General features: G+C 32.5%; 1 protein-coding gene across 1 annotated transcript in view; it reads right to left on the reverse strand.

Moving 5' to 3' along the window:
• Positions 1–12,065: 12,065 nt before the first annotated feature.
• LOC124354542 (tyrosine--tRNA ligase, mitochondrial) overlaps positions 12,066–17,123 on the reverse strand; it is a 40,984-nt gene continuing 35,926 nt past the window's right edge. The window contains exon 10 of the mRNA XM_046805077.1: positions 12,066–12,150. Within this exon, the coding sequence (XP_046661033.1) occupies positions 12,113–12,150 (38 nt within the window). The 3' untranslated portion in view covers positions 12,066–12,112. The remainder of the gene's footprint in view (positions 12,151–17,123) is intronic.

Consider the following 17,123-nt stretch of genomic DNA (forward strand, 5'->3'; position numbering starts at 1 on the left):
GAGCAGTAAAAAAACAAAACTTAGCGGTATAAAATAGTAACAATGCATGTATTGCGTGTAATGTAATAAATGTAACAATTTTAAAAACAACGTAAAATTGATAATAATAAACTAATTAATAAATAAGTATATAAATAGATAACATCACAAAAATTCAACAAGTTAACAAAAAAATAAAGACTATTAGTAAGAACAGTTAACAAGAACAAAAATAAACTATTTAAAGAGTCAACAAAGCAAAAAGGTATTGATCAACGGACAATATATTACAGAGTTATGCCAGGGTGTTCTAGGAATTCCTCAATGTTATAAAAAGGATTTGCTAACAGCCAGTCATTGAGTTTTTTAAGAAAAACCTTACAACTATACAATTTAACAAAATAACTTAACTTATTATAGACTTTTTTGCACATGACAGAATGGCTATTTAACATTTTACTTAATCGGCATTGTTGAAAACTAATATTATCTTTATTACGTGTATTGTATGGATGTAGGTCTTCATTAAGTATCATTTCTGGTAATTTTTTTAAGGAGTAAGCAGCAAGTTCAAAAATGTAAAGATTGACGACAGTGTTAATTTTTAAACTAATGAATATAGGCTTGCAATGATCTAATGGGGCTGAGCCATTAATTATTCTAATAACCCTCTTCTGCAATTTCAAAATCTCAACAATCCTTGGAGAGTTACCCCATACAAGCAAACAGTATTTCATTATTGACTGTTGAGATAGAGGAAAGGTTTGGAGGAAAAGTCACTATACTTAAGAAGCAAATATAGCTATCAATGAAAGCAAATTTAGTGTTTTTGCACCCTCAGGCACCCATAGGCTTCAAACTGATATTACTTCAGAAGATTTTAGTAATTTTTTTATTGACTCAATAAAAAAAATTAAAGTGAAAACCGGTACAGTTATTAATAGTAGTTTAAATTCATTAAAAGCTAATTGTATTAATTCATCATTTTTATCATTTAAATCAATCAAGCCATCTGACACAATTGATGCAGCTAAAAGACTAAACAATTCAGATAGTAATGACATCTACAATATATCCAATAATCTGTTAAAGAGATTGATTTATACTTTTGTTGAGCCACTAACACTTTGCTTAAATATGTGTATGAGTCAGGGTATTTTTTCCAGAGCAACTGAAGGTGTCCAGAATTTGTCCAGTCTTTAAAAAAGGTCCCTATAATGATCCAAGTAGCTACCGCCCAATTTCGGTCATCCCAGTCTTGTCTAAATTACTAGAACTACTGGTCTATGACCAAATAAGTGACTATTTGGAAGAAAATAAAATTTTAAGTCCATCACAATTTGGTTTCAGAAGAGGTAAATCCACTATTGATGCCATTGACAAGCTAATACGAAATATACTGTCAACTTTTGAAAATAAAGCCTTTGCTCAGGCCACTTTATGTGACTTGAGTAAGGCCTTTGATTGTGTAGAACACAGTACTCTTTTAGCCAAATTGAAGCATTATGGAATTCATGGAAGTGCTCTTGATTTTATAAAATCATACCTCATCAATAGAACACAAAAAGTATACATCAAAGGGAGTTGGTCACAGGAAGTCAAAATAGAGTACGGTGTCCCTCAGGGATCTGTACTTGGTCCCTTACTTTTTATCCTATATATAAATGATATAACATTGGCTGTTGATGCTAATACGCTTCTCTACGCTGATGACACAACTTTTGTCTTAGATTGTTATATATATATATATATATAATATTTATGTATTATACTTATTAAATATTATTTAGAGACAATGCTACTTAGTCTGTAGCTGAATTAGACTTTGTCAATGCATGTTACATGTTTTACGACAAATAAACAAATACACTTTTATTATTATTTATATATTAACTATTATTATTATTATTATCAGAAAATAAAACAACTTCTATAGGCAATCATCAACAGTTGGTAACAAGCGTTGTAAACAACTTGCAAAAAGGGATATTAACAACGATTTCCAGTCACAAACCTTGTCTGTTGAGCACACCATTTCATCAAGTAGCCTACGAATCACTGTCACAGGTACTAAAAGTTCTTGAAACTGATTATATAACTTACTGGCAAGCCTGTAGGTTTTCAAGAAATTGAGATTAAAATTCTGTGTAAAAACTTCAAGTCGTAATAACATAATTTGCAACTTTGTTTTTGGTATTTATAATGATATTAAAATTATGTATTATTTGTACAAGTGAGTAAAAGAGTACTGTATTTACTTTTGTTAAATCAATGAACAGTTTTATAGTATTATAATAATCTTAACATGTATAAGTTCTACCTCATCAGAATCTATAAAATAACTTTTTTTGAGGTTTGTGTATAACAATTTTCTGTGGAAGGATTCAAATTTGCTGAAAGATTCCATGTCCCCCCTCCACTAACCACTGACCATCATGTTTCAGTACTGGAATGTTTACAAGTACAACCCTGTTTAGTGGCCAGCATTAGTAAACTAGCTATGTCTCTGCTTGGCCATTTACACAACATGTTTGATATTATTTGTATAAATTTATTACTGATCATGTATGATTTAAAAATATAACAGGATTTTGGATGTTTCAAATTTCCTCTCTTTATTCCATAAGAGAGGACAAACTGTATATCTCAAAATAAGGTATATAAAAGATTGATTTTTAATTTAGACTAAAATGCAATTGAGACCTTGATACAAATGTTTAGTTGTGATGAAACTTGGCATGCAGGACTTATTTATGAATATCTATAATGAATAAATAAATTTTAAAATTTTAATGATTGACTGTAAATATTTTACCAATAGAGTAATTTTAAAGTGGTTAATAATAATACTAATGACATCTGCAAGAAATGTCTGTTAATGTCAAATAATAACAATAATAAAAACAGTTTCCATAATGTAAATTATGAAATTTTATAATTTCATTTGAATTTCTACTTAATTTTTTTTATTAACAGTAGCCAAAGTGGCCTTACTTTTATGTCATACTAGCTATTACCCGCGGCTTCGCACGCAATCTTTAGAACCGAAGTCCTTATATTACTTAGTAAAAGCACTTATGTTAAGTGTGCACAAATGTTGTTGTTGATATCATGAATACCAACCTTCAACATGTACACAACTGGTGTCATGGAGAGGGACTGAAAGTAAATCCCTCTAAGACAGTAGTTGTACCATTCTCTAGGAAAAAGAACCTAGAGTCTCTTTCCAGGCTGAAACTCGCATCCACACAGCTTGAGTGGTCAAAGACAGTCAAATATTTAGGACTGACTCTAGACCATAAGCTTACGTGGAATGATCATCTTAACAATATCCTGCACAAAGCAAAGTGGGCGCTCATGACGTCCAGGAATCTCATAGGGCATAAAACCCCATACAGCACTATGGCTTTACAAAGCAGTTGTAAGGCCTCAAATCACTTATGGTTCATTAGTCTGGTGGACAAAGGTAAATCAGGTAACTGCTAAAGCCAAGCTCGAAAGCTTACAAAGGCTTGGCACAATCTTTGCAACCGGAGCATTTAGGAGCAGCCCCTCAGCGACCCTCGAGGTGGCTTTAGGACTTCTGCCTCTTGATGTCTATATAAAAGCTGAAGCGCGTAAGTCAGCTTATCGGCTGATGGTTGCTGACTTGTGGAGGAATGGAACGTCTAAAACGGGCCACGGCACCATCACCGAAGCTGTAAACCCAAACGCTATTCTCGAAATGGTCTCAGACATAATGAGAACGGAGTTCGTATTCAATAAGCCATTCTCTGTTGACGTCTACTCCAGAGATGAGTGGAAATCGCAAGATAACATCACAACAATAAGAAAGAGCTTTGTCTGGTACACGGATGGCTCGCTTATTAAGGGCAGAACCGGATATGGAGTGTTTAGTCAATCCCCTAGAACTGCCCTTTGCGGCAGTTTGGGACGGAACTGCTCCATATTTCAAGCCGAAATCTATGGTATCCTGGCCTGTGCCAACCTAGGCCTCACCAGGGGGTACCAGGGAAAGAACATATGCATAATGTCAGACAGTCAGGCAGCTCTTAAAGCTCTTGACTCCAACAGCATTTCATCCAAGCTTGTGTGGGAGTGCTTCAACACTCTCTGCAAGCTTGGATCACGCAACTTTGTACGTCTTGGTTGGGTACCGGGCCATACAGGCATAGGTGGCAACGAATGCGCCGATAGGCTTGCCAAAAGCGGAGCAAGCATGCCATACACCGGTCCAGAACCGAGTTGTGGTATAAGCAAGTCAGCTGCTTATCAAAGTATAAACAAATGGTCCAGGAAGACACACCGCTTGCGGTGGCAGAGTCACCAAGGACAAGCACTCGGCAAAAGACTGCTTGCTGATTCTAGCTCCGGCTTCACCAGATGGCTGATGGGGCTGGGCAGGGATCACGTTAAGCAAGTGATTGCCTTGATCACTGGACACGGCCACTTCAGGAAACACCTAAACACTCTAGGTTTACGAAATGAGGACTCGGAGTGTAGACTCTGCAATAAGTCTGAAGAGACTGCAAAACACATAATACTGGACTGTGAGAGACTGGGAGCAAGGAGAAGGGCTCTTTTCGGTGACAAACAACCAGGCGACGAACCAGATGCTAGTATCGGGGAAAAGCTTCTTAGCCTAATTAAGGGCACAGAGATAGGCTTACCCCTCTAACATCAAAGGGGCACACAATAAGCTCAGGTTGACGTGTGAGGATCTGAGAATCCACCCCAATACCCCAACGCAAAAAAAAAAAAAATGTTAAGAGTTCTATGAAAATTTTAAAATGTAAGTAGGCATACATCAAGTAGATATTATTTAAGTTCATGGTAAATAGTATCAGAGTTTAATTTAATTAATATATCATGTTTTGCACGTGGAAGAGCATTTCTGGTTAAAATTAATTATATTTCCAACGTCGCATTGTTAGCCTGATCAAGAAAATACAATACACAGGTCTCGAAAAGTTACTTCGGTCAAAAAGCGTCTATTTCTAGCCTTTATCACATATTTCAGGTCTAAGATATTTCCAGTACCATATTAGAGTTTGCCTTGTCCTGTCGAAGAAAAAAAAGTATACTTACGTATAGGGCCAAGAACCCTTCTTCGATTAAAAAGAACCTACTGCAGACTGTTTAAATTCACTTACTATGTCACAATTTAGCTTGCCGTATCGCCTCGATCAAAATACTATATAGTTCGATTATGCAGTTCCTGGAAATCTACTTTGGTCAAAATCATCTACTATGGGCTTCTGTAATATGCTTTCCGTCTCAAATATTCCCAGGGACATAGTTAGCTTTTTGTCCTGATGAAGAAAATATACGCATAAGTAGGACTGAGAAGCCTATTACGTCCTAGGGAGAAGTCATACCCATTCCCTAAGTACTTTCGGTATAAGGGAGAAATCAATATTAAGGTTATGCAACATTCCAAAATAAAAGTTTTTTGTTACGTTGAGGCATGTTAGTATTAATTTCTCTGTTTTCCTGTAAGCCACTGTTAAAATGCCATATCACAATGTCAAGGAAGCCCACCAGTTTAAAGTAACTTATGTGAAAACATTCATAACTTTGTTCATTAAGGTTGGTTACATAGCAGTGTTTAAATAATATTTAAAATGCATTAGATTATTTAAATTCGTCACTGACGCGAAATGGAGTAAAATTTTGATACTAACTTTTTATTTACTATTTGCATTGCACTACTGATCAAGCACTGTTTACTTAATATTTGATCAAATTTAAATTTAAACAGATGTTTCAGCCAATTTGTCGACATAAAACTGAAGCTGTGAACAGCTGTTTAGTGCCAGTTTAATTTGGATTAACAACATTTTTCTGAATTTCAAAATATTCCAGGTAACTTTTCTTATAGTTTGCTTCATAAAAACCTTCCTTGGATTTCAATGGACGTTTTACAAAAAGAATTAACCAAATAGGTCCAGCCGTTCTTGAGTTTAGCGCTTACCAACACATTTAACGATTCATTTTTATTTATAAGATATATTGTCATTATTGATCTGACTCAGGATTTCAAAACTAAAAACCTTCCAATAAAAACAAAAATTGTATTTCTTCATAACAACTCAAATAATTTATATATTTGTACATAATTCATTCTTATTTTTCATTTTCTGTGTTGATGTTTTATGTTTATTCTGTTCTTATAGCCCTATTTATATTTTTGTAATTTCCTGAAGACGGCTTAAGCCGAAATATAGAAAATGTTTAATACAATGGAAGAATTCTTATTGAAGATTAATATATATATATATATATATATATATATATATATATATATATATATATATATATATGTACAGTATATAATGTAGGAGAAAGCAACATTTATAATTTATAATGAACACAGCTTTTAATACCGAATTTCTAACTGTTTATTGCCTATTCTGTAAATTAATATTTTATACTAGCAGATGTCCCAGTCCAAACTTACAATCCCTCAGTATATGAGATGTGCTCTCTACAGATAATAGAATTCCTTTCCCTTCCACCCAGTGTTATTGGGAATTCTTGTTGCTGATGAAATGTTCAAAAGGATAAATAAATATATGGAATGTTATTGTCACTTTCTATTTTTTAGAATTAATAACAGTAATGACATTTTTTATTGCAAATATAATATTACAGGTAAAAAAGAAATAATTTTTAAGACGAGATGTTATCTATAACTAAAAGATTTCCAATGAGAATATTACAGTTTATTAAAAACAATCTCCAATATTAGAAATAAAACTGATTGTGTGTTTGTTGCATCAACAAATTTCTAAAGGATCAAAACACATTTGACAAATTTAACATTTTTATAAACTTTTAAGATATACACTAAAATATTTCAAAACTTTATTTAAAATATCTTACTAACACTCATTAAACAGTATCATGGAAATGTACAACTACTACGATTTAATACTTTTATAATTTACGAAAATATTGCATGTCATGACATTATCTTATATTTACATCATCTGATGTCAAAAATATACTTGAACTACCATGGAAAAACGGACTTCATTTTTTGTTAGTTTCTTCCATTTTTTTATAGTCATTGGTACACCATATAACAAAATAGTTTGAACATATTGGTAACCAATATTTTTAGGTAATTTTGAAACTGATATGAGTTATGAATATTAATTTAAGTTTAAAAATTGAAAAATGAGTTTTGTTAATTCTACATTACAATTATTATAGTACAGCTGATACCTGGGTTTAAAAAAATAGGTTTTAGGTCTCAATGTTATGTTATGTAGACTCATTTTTTTAATACCACAAAAAGAGCTAAAAATCTTCAGGCCACTTAAAATAACCGTTTTGGAGAGGCCATTTCATGTTTTTTTATAACAGAAACAGAAGCACTAAGTTTTGAGAATTTATCGAATTTATAAGTGTTAAATCCTAAAACACACAGGTTGAGCATATAAAAGTAAACAATTCAAAACCATAATGATAAATACACATGTTGCTGTACAACAGTTTTCTGTGTATATAACATTTATTTATATACACACATAAATATACACATGAATTTTGTTTCAGATATATTGCCACATGATACATTCACATTTTGTTCATTAACCCTGAAAGTGCCTATCAGAAATTCTAAAGTGTGCACTGTTTTTTGTAATTTTCACAGGGTTCCTTTGTAAATTTCTTATGAAATATTATATGTAGGATATATATAAAGTGTTAGAAATAATATTTCTTGTTAAGATTCAGAGAATAAAGCTACATAGTTTTGAAGTAAAAATAAAAATATATTTAGTTTTATAGCACATACTGCATGTAGTATTTGACAGGTGAGAAAATATATTACTTCATAAAATATAAGATGTTTCAACAGTTAGAAATAGCCAAAACGTAGGAAATTTCATTATGAACACAAAAATATATAATGTTATGGGATTAAAAAATAAAAATGGAATTAATTTTTACGTTTATTGAGAAAAGAGCACAGTGGAAATCATGTTTATATAGTTGAAAAGTAATCAATAATGAAAAAAGTATTATTGTCTAATTCATCTATAACACTGAAGAGATGGTCAAATAAATTCAAGGTTTATAAAATATTTTATCGAGGAATTAAAATTATTTTCTAGAAATCCTAGAGCTAAAACAAATTACACATGCTGAATATAAACATATACATGTTTATGGAAGCTTTTAAACCTCGACAAAGAATCTGCCATGTCACATACAGGGTGGTCTGCAAGCCAGTCTCTTAGGTTCTTCTTCAGCTTGTTGCCGTTGAGACATCGAAGTGACTCTGGCAGAGCATTGTGGAGTTTACGTTCAATGTAGGATGGTTTCTTTTTATACAATGCTGTGCGATGAAGGTGTAGGATATATTGTGTGTATGTACACTACTTCCTGTATGTAGCTCCATCTTATCAATATGCAGAACCATCAGCTGATGTACAGAGTGCAATGACGTTAGGATTCTGAGAGATTTAAATGACTCCCTGCAGCTGTCCATTGGACCAAGATCTGTCAGCACCTTTATGGCTCTCTTTCAAAAGATAAGAATTTGCTGTAGACTAGCTTTAGTTGTTCCTCCCCAGACTAGTAGACCATATCTAAGATGGGACTCTACAAATGAATAATAGACTGCCTTCACAGCATTTAGATACCAATCCATTCAATTCTTTTCATACAGATAACTTTATTCATAAGCTTCAAGCACAGAATGGTGACAAACAGGTAATTATTACAGTTTATTTTAAATGCAGCTTTGTTTGTGTATCAAATGCCATTGTTGACATGAGGTCTGGCATGAGTGATGAATTTGTTTAGACTATATTGGGGTGACTGCAAGCCATTTCCAGAGCTTTTTCCTCAATGTAGAGGGTGGGCCTTCCTTTATTTGGGAGCGTATTGAATAGCTTTGCTCCAGAATATGAGGGCTGTTTGGAGAAAATAAAAGTTCTGTGGATAGGAAGATTAAAATTTACATTATTTGTTCATATTGACTAATAACATAAATCACAGTACTTGTTTTATTGGCTAGATTGTTTATGTGGTTAGTCCAGCTAATATCAGTGTCTATTATAACACCCAGAAATTTTTATGATTTTTTTCTATTGAGTTTTGTAATGCTGAAACATTTTTTTCATACTAAAGTTTAAATGAATTGTTTTGCTTTGGTTTATAACTAGATAATTTTGCAAACAGTAATGAACAGTTTTGTTTTTTTTTGCTAGGTTGGCACTATTATGTAGTCCTTGGGGTGATTCATCACTAAAGAGAAGGGTAGTGTCATCCGCATACAGAAGAGATTAAGTTTTGAAATTTTCAATGAAACCAGGTAAGTCATTTCTGTAAAGAATGAATATAATGGGCCCAAGAACTGACCCCTGAGAATGAACAAAAAACAAAAAAGAAAACGAGATATGACACTTCTACTTCAGACTAAACAAAGTCAGATTCCATTTTAATGTCATAAACATAACTTATCTACAAGGATCATCAATTCTGAATTATTATATAGTCAACAGTGTATGATAAAATGTTGCTCAATTTGAATAAAACAACTTCTGAACAAAGAAAAAAAATTATTTGTTTAAAAACTATTTCTGCTTGCTGCACAGAGGTTAACAATAAAATCACATCTGGAAAACCCCACAGATTTTGAACTAGAAACAGGATAAAAGAAAATCAAAGACCACTAATCATTAAAATCAACTTATAGGCTTTTGATTGATGTATAATTTAAAGGTCTTTAATGGGTAATAATGCTTTTAGCTGTAAAATACACACTTTGGAGGTTACGTAATAAACACCAAACAGGCCAGTCAATGCTTCCAGGGTTAACAAACTCTGTAATATTATCATCAAGTCTTTTAGTTATAGAAAACATCCCTCACTTGTTTTTAACATTTTTAAAACATAAAATTACATTTGCAATACAAATTGTCAGTATGGTTATTGGGTCTATCAAATAGAAAGTAATAGTAACGTTGTATATATTTATTTATCTTTTTGCACATTTTACCAGAAACAAGAATTCCTAATAATCCTTGGTAGAAGAGAAAATTTCTATTATTTGTGATAAAATACAGTTGAATATGTTTGTCCCAGATGTATTTTGGTTTATTTTCAAATAGAGCTGTTCTGTTTGGTGGAAAAGGGATTATTAATACTCTCCTAGTGATCTAAAAAGGCCATTTTTTATCAATCAGAACATTAATTATTCCTTGAATATATATAGCAATGACAGTTTTAATTTTTATTTGTTTGAATTGTTCTCACATCTTTCTCACCAATCTTGCTCAACTAAGGATCTTATTGCTGCTTTCTGTATAGAGGACACTTTGTTTAGATGTGCAGCAGAAGTGGTATGTTCTTGAGTTTATTCATGTACGAGGTGGAGTCTGTTTGATCTATGATAAATTAAATTATGCAATCAAGGCAATTATAAGTGAACTCATGAGAGAAAGCTATACTAAGGTTTAGTTAATGAAGATAGTTTAGAAGTTGCTTGCATAAAATCTTTTTAGCAGTTTTGAATAAGTGGAAGTTGAAAACAGGATCGCAATCACCTGTTTCAGTGGACGACCCTTTTATTTAATTTGGGGTATACTTTAGCAATTTTTGCAGCAGATAGAAAAATAACACATTCTAAGGATTCGTTTATCACTGCTGTTAGTAAAAATGCAAAAATATCTCTGTAGTATTTAGTTAGTGTTACCAATTATTTCTTTGATTTCTAGAAGGCTTGTGAGGATAAGTGTCATAATCTGCAGTACTGGTTCTTGGCTTGGCCTTGGTGAAGCCTGTGTTGTCATGGATCTTGTTGCCCTCAGGGTTTTTTTCAGAGATGCTTGAGAAATAATTGTTGAACATAAACATAATTGCAAAGACACATTTATATAAACTGAAAAGCTTACGTTGTATCCAAGGTTAACCCTTTTGATGCCAGGTAATTTGCTCACTGCATGTTTCTATACTGCAAGGCCTTTCACCAGATACATGTCTTCAAACTGCCAGCTCTGTTGTAGATATTTTGCAGAGTTTCACATAAATACTCATATAATCGTTATTTATCATCTTAAACTACTAGAATTTGCTTTCTTTCTTTTATAAAGATAATTAGTATGAGAACAAAATATTTAACTGAAAAAACCAATTATGAATTTCTTCTAAATTCAGTGTTGACACATAGTATGTTTAATAAAACAATAAAAAGGAACATGAAGATACCTTAATAAATCAAATAAATAACATTTTTTGTAGGTATTATTATAGACCAATGTAAATCTTTAATTACAAATATGGAAATCACGTACATGTACAAATATATTTTCTCAGAGATAATTCAGTCCTGAGCTTTATGTATAAAAAATGCACTTGTATATAAATGTCAAACTTACACAGAGCAGACCACTGAAAAGTATAGTTTATTTAAAAATTATTATCAAATTTTCAAGAGTCAGAAATTTATGCCAAATCTATTCTTTATACATATATATAAAATTTAGTCTTGGATATTTATACATTACAATTATTGCACTATTATTGTCAAAATGTAAAAAAATAAAGCAGTAACGATATAGAGTATTAACAATTATTATTAACATATTCATGAGTCAAAATTGCGAAAAGTTACCTAGAGTAAACAGGGTGGCAATTAGTGAGTTGAAATAATTTGAGTTATTGATAGAATGTAACCATAAAACTGTGTATAAAAGTTTGAAATTATAAACACGATGCTTACTCAAATTAACTGCAAATGTGACTTCTAATACATTTTTGAAATTGTTTTTGTGAACGTCTGAAATATCGGTTGGTGCTAGTAAAATTTTTCATGTACTGTCTCACCAAGACACCTCATCTCAGACCTTTTTAGGAGATAAAAAAATAATTACGTGTCCAAACTAGTTTAGATTTTATGCAAAGTTTCATATATAGAATCATAATTAAGTATTTTAGTGCATCAAAACTTTGCCCATGTTTAATCTAAAAAAAGAAGTTGTTATAATAACACATCATCCATAAAAATATTTCATTAATGGATTATTTTTTAGATTTTTTTATTTAGTAGGAATTAGAAGAAAAACACTTTGTACAAGTTTAAATTTATTGTTTGGAAAGCTAAATTATCTATCTTGTTTTATGTGGCCCATCTGACGATGAAATAGTTCTTCTTCCCTGAAACAAAAAAAGTAGATTTAGACAATAGTGAAGACCTCATGAATCTTAAACCTTTGACTTCCTGCATTGTTTTTAAGAACTTGCACCCCGAGGTTACCTCATTTTGAGAATAAGATCAAAATTCAATTCAAAACAACTTTATTGTTAAGGTAAGTGGTAAATATTTGAATTTTATATGGTTATAAGGAAGTTACACAATGTAATAGTTTATGGATATGTATATATCAACCAGAAATTCCTTTCCTATCAAACTAGTAATAATTACTGACTATAGTAATTTTGTTATACCCATCTCAAAAATTAATTAATTAAAAATATGAGCAACATATTATTTATACTTTAGATAGTTTTGAATAATTTATTAGTATTAGGAAAAATAAGGTTCACTAAAGATCGTTTCTTAAGATAAATATACAAAAGGATATGTATCTATCAACTACAAATCCCTTTCCTATCAGACTAATAATAATTACTGATTATAGCAATATTTTTAAATTTATATTAAAAATTAACAAAATGTATATGAACAACAAATTATGTATACTTAAGATAGTTTAAATAATTTATTAGTATAAGGAAAAATAAGGTTCACTAAAGATTGTTTTTTAAGATAAATATACAAAAAGTAACACAATTATTGGTTTTTCAGTCTGTGTAATTTCTTATCCTTACTCATACTCACTTACATCTTTCTTCTTCTTCTTCTTCAAGGTGGTGATCTTGAACCCAATTGATACAACGGCAAGAATGCTCCTTACAGATGAATAATCTTCATTTATGATATCTGGTCTTTGACAGTAGTAGCATTGGCGTCATAGTAGGATCACATTCTTGTTCTTCTTGTCTTGATAAGACAAGATAGTACAATCATCTTAGAATCAAAACATTGAACTTATAACTCATTTCCTTTTTTTTCTCTTATTCTTCCCCATTGTGCCGACCAAGGTGAGGCGTTGCTCTGTCCTGTCAGAAGCTCTTCACATAAGAGTACTGAACAAGACCAATTGTCTACATTTTGGCCACATCCAGTAACCGTCTTAGCCAAGTGTTTTTAACAGCATTCTTAGTTAAGTTTTTCTAAAGAATAAATCTTTATACCATATTTTGCTGATTAACTCTTTACACATGAAACTGGCATCCGCAATAAAATAACTTTGAGCATTTTATAGATTGTAATACATGGTCAACACATATCTCAGTCAGTTATCATCAAATTGTTCATACAACTCACACATGCAGCTAAACTATCATGTAGTTTTATCTCTTACTTTATTACATCATAAAACCTCAGCCCTGAGCATGAACTGTAACAAACTATTTGAGATAGCAAGAGGAAAATATAATCCTCTACCATAGCAGCATAGATGTCAATTCGATTCTCGTGGGAACATTTCATCACATGTGCCATATATAGACTTTAAAACTGCAAACAATTCAGAAATGGTGTTATTGTCTTTACAATCCCTTTCTCTAAAATAAAAATGTATTTTGTCCTACTAAAATATTAATATTATTTACAATATCTTCCATAATTTCGTCACTAAAAAGGTTCCATACATCTACAGCTATTTTCCATCCTCTTACTCTTCTATCCACATATTCCTCCCACATTGTCAAAATGTTTTTCTCTTGTTCTGTTTTGTGTTTTAGGTACCAAATTCTCAAGCGCTTTTTGCCTTTATTAATGTAAACAAGGTCCCCATTTACTTGGCTCATTATGTCACTATTTTGACTGATGTGTAGAGACTATCTTCTAAATGTCCAAATCATTGAAAGAAAGATCTGCTGGAACTGCTCCTTCAATTTCACTATCTCCTCGTCTTTATCAGCTAGTTCCTCTTCCTCATCACTAGTGATTCTCCTTTCTTTACGTTGTTTGAAAAATAATTACTGCCTAAGTGCTTAAGTGGCCATTGAATTACCACATACTTCCCTTTTTAAAAGCTTTGCTATTCATTCTTCTTCACGATTTTCTTACAAAACCAACTATTGTTAGAACTTATGATCCAAAAATTCAATTTACTTTAATTTAAAATTACAATGTTACTGTCATTAGAATACGATACCGTAAACCGGGGCTACTTTGCACCACTTTTAACAGTTAAAATAAATATTATCTCATAAAAAATAAAGCATTTCAAAAAATTAATAATAAACTACTGGTTTTTATAAATTCTTATACATCCAGGAAACCATTCCACACTCATAAATTTCTGTATTATATATATTTAAATATTTTGTATGTATTTTTTAATTTGGTGCAAAGTATACCATAGGAGCAAGTTACTTTGCACCACCTGAAAAATTATTTATCTTTTCATGAAAAAATTTGTTGGTGCAAAGTAAGACCTATTCAGAAACCCTTAAACATCTGTTGGAACCACTGAATACTTATATGATTTAATTTTTTCACCTGAAAGGGGGGAAAACAACGAAAACTCATGATACGTCACAAAGTGTATTTAACATGGGAAAATTGACAGTGACAAAATGACAAACTTAGAGATTCTGAAGCTTAAAACCTAATAAATACTTGCATGTCTATGTTCAAAAAAATTATAACATATAATACACACTTAATAATGCATTTTCTTAAAAAAAATTAGTCTATTTTTCCAAAATTGTCTTGAATCTCTGGAACTGCAAATATTCCTCTTTTGCTCAAAATTTTGGGTGGATTTATAGATCCAGCAATTTCATTCCACTCATAAAATAAAACATTCCTTATTAACAGGCCACTTCCAGTTGCCTAGGGAATTCATCATTGGACGTACAAAAGCTCCATTTTCATCAACGTTTACAGTGGTACCTAGGTAATATTCGTTTTCGTAGTTAACAACAACAAATGAATCTACTTGTAGATCAGACTTGTTAATGGGCCTCAGGCCTGATTTTATTGTTATAAAAGCCTCTTCTTTTGCTGCTTCATTGATCTCCTCTAATTTCTTTTTCCTATAGGACTCCCAGTCATCGTTGGAGGAACTTTCATCAATATACTTTTCTGATGGGTCATCTATGGACTCATCACTACTATCCCATTGAAATTTAGGCTGACAAGATTTTTTTCTTTTAGTTAAACAAATCTTTGTCGCTGCCTTACTCTTGCTTGGTGTTTGGTCATCAGTCATAGATTGTGGATGTTTAACACTAGCATTATCACTAGTTACAAGTGATTGCATGGAAATCGTTTCTTCGTGAGATAAACTTTTTCCTGCTGGCACAGCAAGTTTCTTTTTTTCTTGTTATTTGTGGCTTTGTGCTGCAGGCCTCTCGTGTTGATTGCAGGGCAATGAGGAAAGCAGAACAAACAGCTGAAGGCTCTACTTATGCTGGTGCAAAGTAACCCCGTCTTTCTCTTAAAAGTAACCTTAAACTTAAAATAGATGATAATCTAATGAATATTGATATAAACTCTCAGTTAATGTTGTTATTTGTAAGATAATAAAATTCTACACATAAATATACCACACTTACCGTTCTCTGACGTTGTCTAATATCGTAAAAACGGCACTTTTTTGACGTAACAATTCAAACAAAACTGAATATACAAAGACAACTCTTCCCACAAATATCCAAAATGGTGGGATAAAGGTGTCTGTTCACACAAATCATGTAGAAGGTGGTGCAGCCTAGTGGAGAATTGTGAAACTAGGTCGAAATGATTAATAGTTTCTCCTACAGATAAAGTTGAATCTTTTTTCAACTTTGGTGCAAAGTAACCTCACAAGGTGCAAAGTAGCCCTGGTTTACGGTACACATTAAATTATAAGCAATAATTTACACATGGACCACCATTCAAAATCAAAGCGGTGGAACGGAGAAAGAGTAGTTAGATCTTTTTCAAAGAAATAGGCTAGTTAAGTAATTAACAAATCAGCACTACTTACTAAATGAAAGGACAAAGAATTCAAAATAATAGTGTGAACTCGGAAGTAACTTCTGTGATGAAAGTTCTTAAAAGTAAAAAAAAAAAAAAAAAAAAAAAATATATATATATATATATTATATAAAAACACTTCATATATGTATTTATATATATTGTTTACCGGGTTCGAGTCCCGGCGGAGCAAGTACTTTTTGCGATTCAATGTTTATTGAAATTAAATAAGGCTATTGCCACGTATACAAATTTAATGTAAATACAGGGTCTGTATAATAAGTAACCGGACTGAGCCTGCCCCGCTCCGTCAAAGCATCTGCTAACCGGTATCTGGTGCTGTAGTGGTGGTGGGGGGTCTAGTGAAAGGGAACCGGGCTGCTGCAGTTGCCTCCAAGCGCTTGGAGAGTTAGTATCGAGCGAGAGCGGAGTGCATGTTCAGTTACCCCGTCGGAGTGAAAATGGAGAGTACGATCGAGCAACGTTTTAGCATTAAATTTTGTGTCAAACTCAAGAAATCGGCCACGGAAACTCTTCAAATGATTCAAGAGGCTTACGGTGAGGATGCTCTGTCCAGAACTCAGGTGTTTCAGTGGCACAAAAATTTCCGGAAGGGCCGCGATGACGTCCATGACAAACAGCGCGTCGGTCCTCCATCAACGAGTTACACGGACACAAATGTGCAAAAAGTGCGTGATTTGTTGAACAGTGATCGTCGTCTGAGCATTCGGGCTATCGCAGATGAGGTCAGAATTGATAAGATGACCGTTCAAAACATTATTAAGAACAATCTGGGCATGAGGAAGATCTGCGTGAAGCTGGTACCCAAACACCTGACTGATGAGCAAAAGAAGCGTCGTGTTGCTGTCGCTTCGGAAATCCTTGATCGACTGCAAACCGAACCAGAGTTTTTCAACCATTATTACAGGAGATGAGACGTGGGTTTTTGAATACGATCCTGAGACGAAGCGGCAGAGTTCGGAGTGGCACACACCGGCGTCACCACGACCGAAAAAAGCACGCATAAGCAAATCGAAGGTGAAGTCGATGCTCATTGCTTTCTTTGACATGAAAGGCATTGTTCACAAAGAGT

The sequence above is a fragment of the Homalodisca vitripennis genome, chromosome 2 (genome assembly GCF_021130785.1).
Source record: "Homalodisca vitripennis isolate AUS2020 chromosome 2, UT_GWSS_2.1, whole genome shotgun sequence".
Lineage (NCBI taxonomy): Eukaryota > Metazoa > Arthropoda > Insecta > Hemiptera > Cicadellidae > Homalodisca > Homalodisca vitripennis.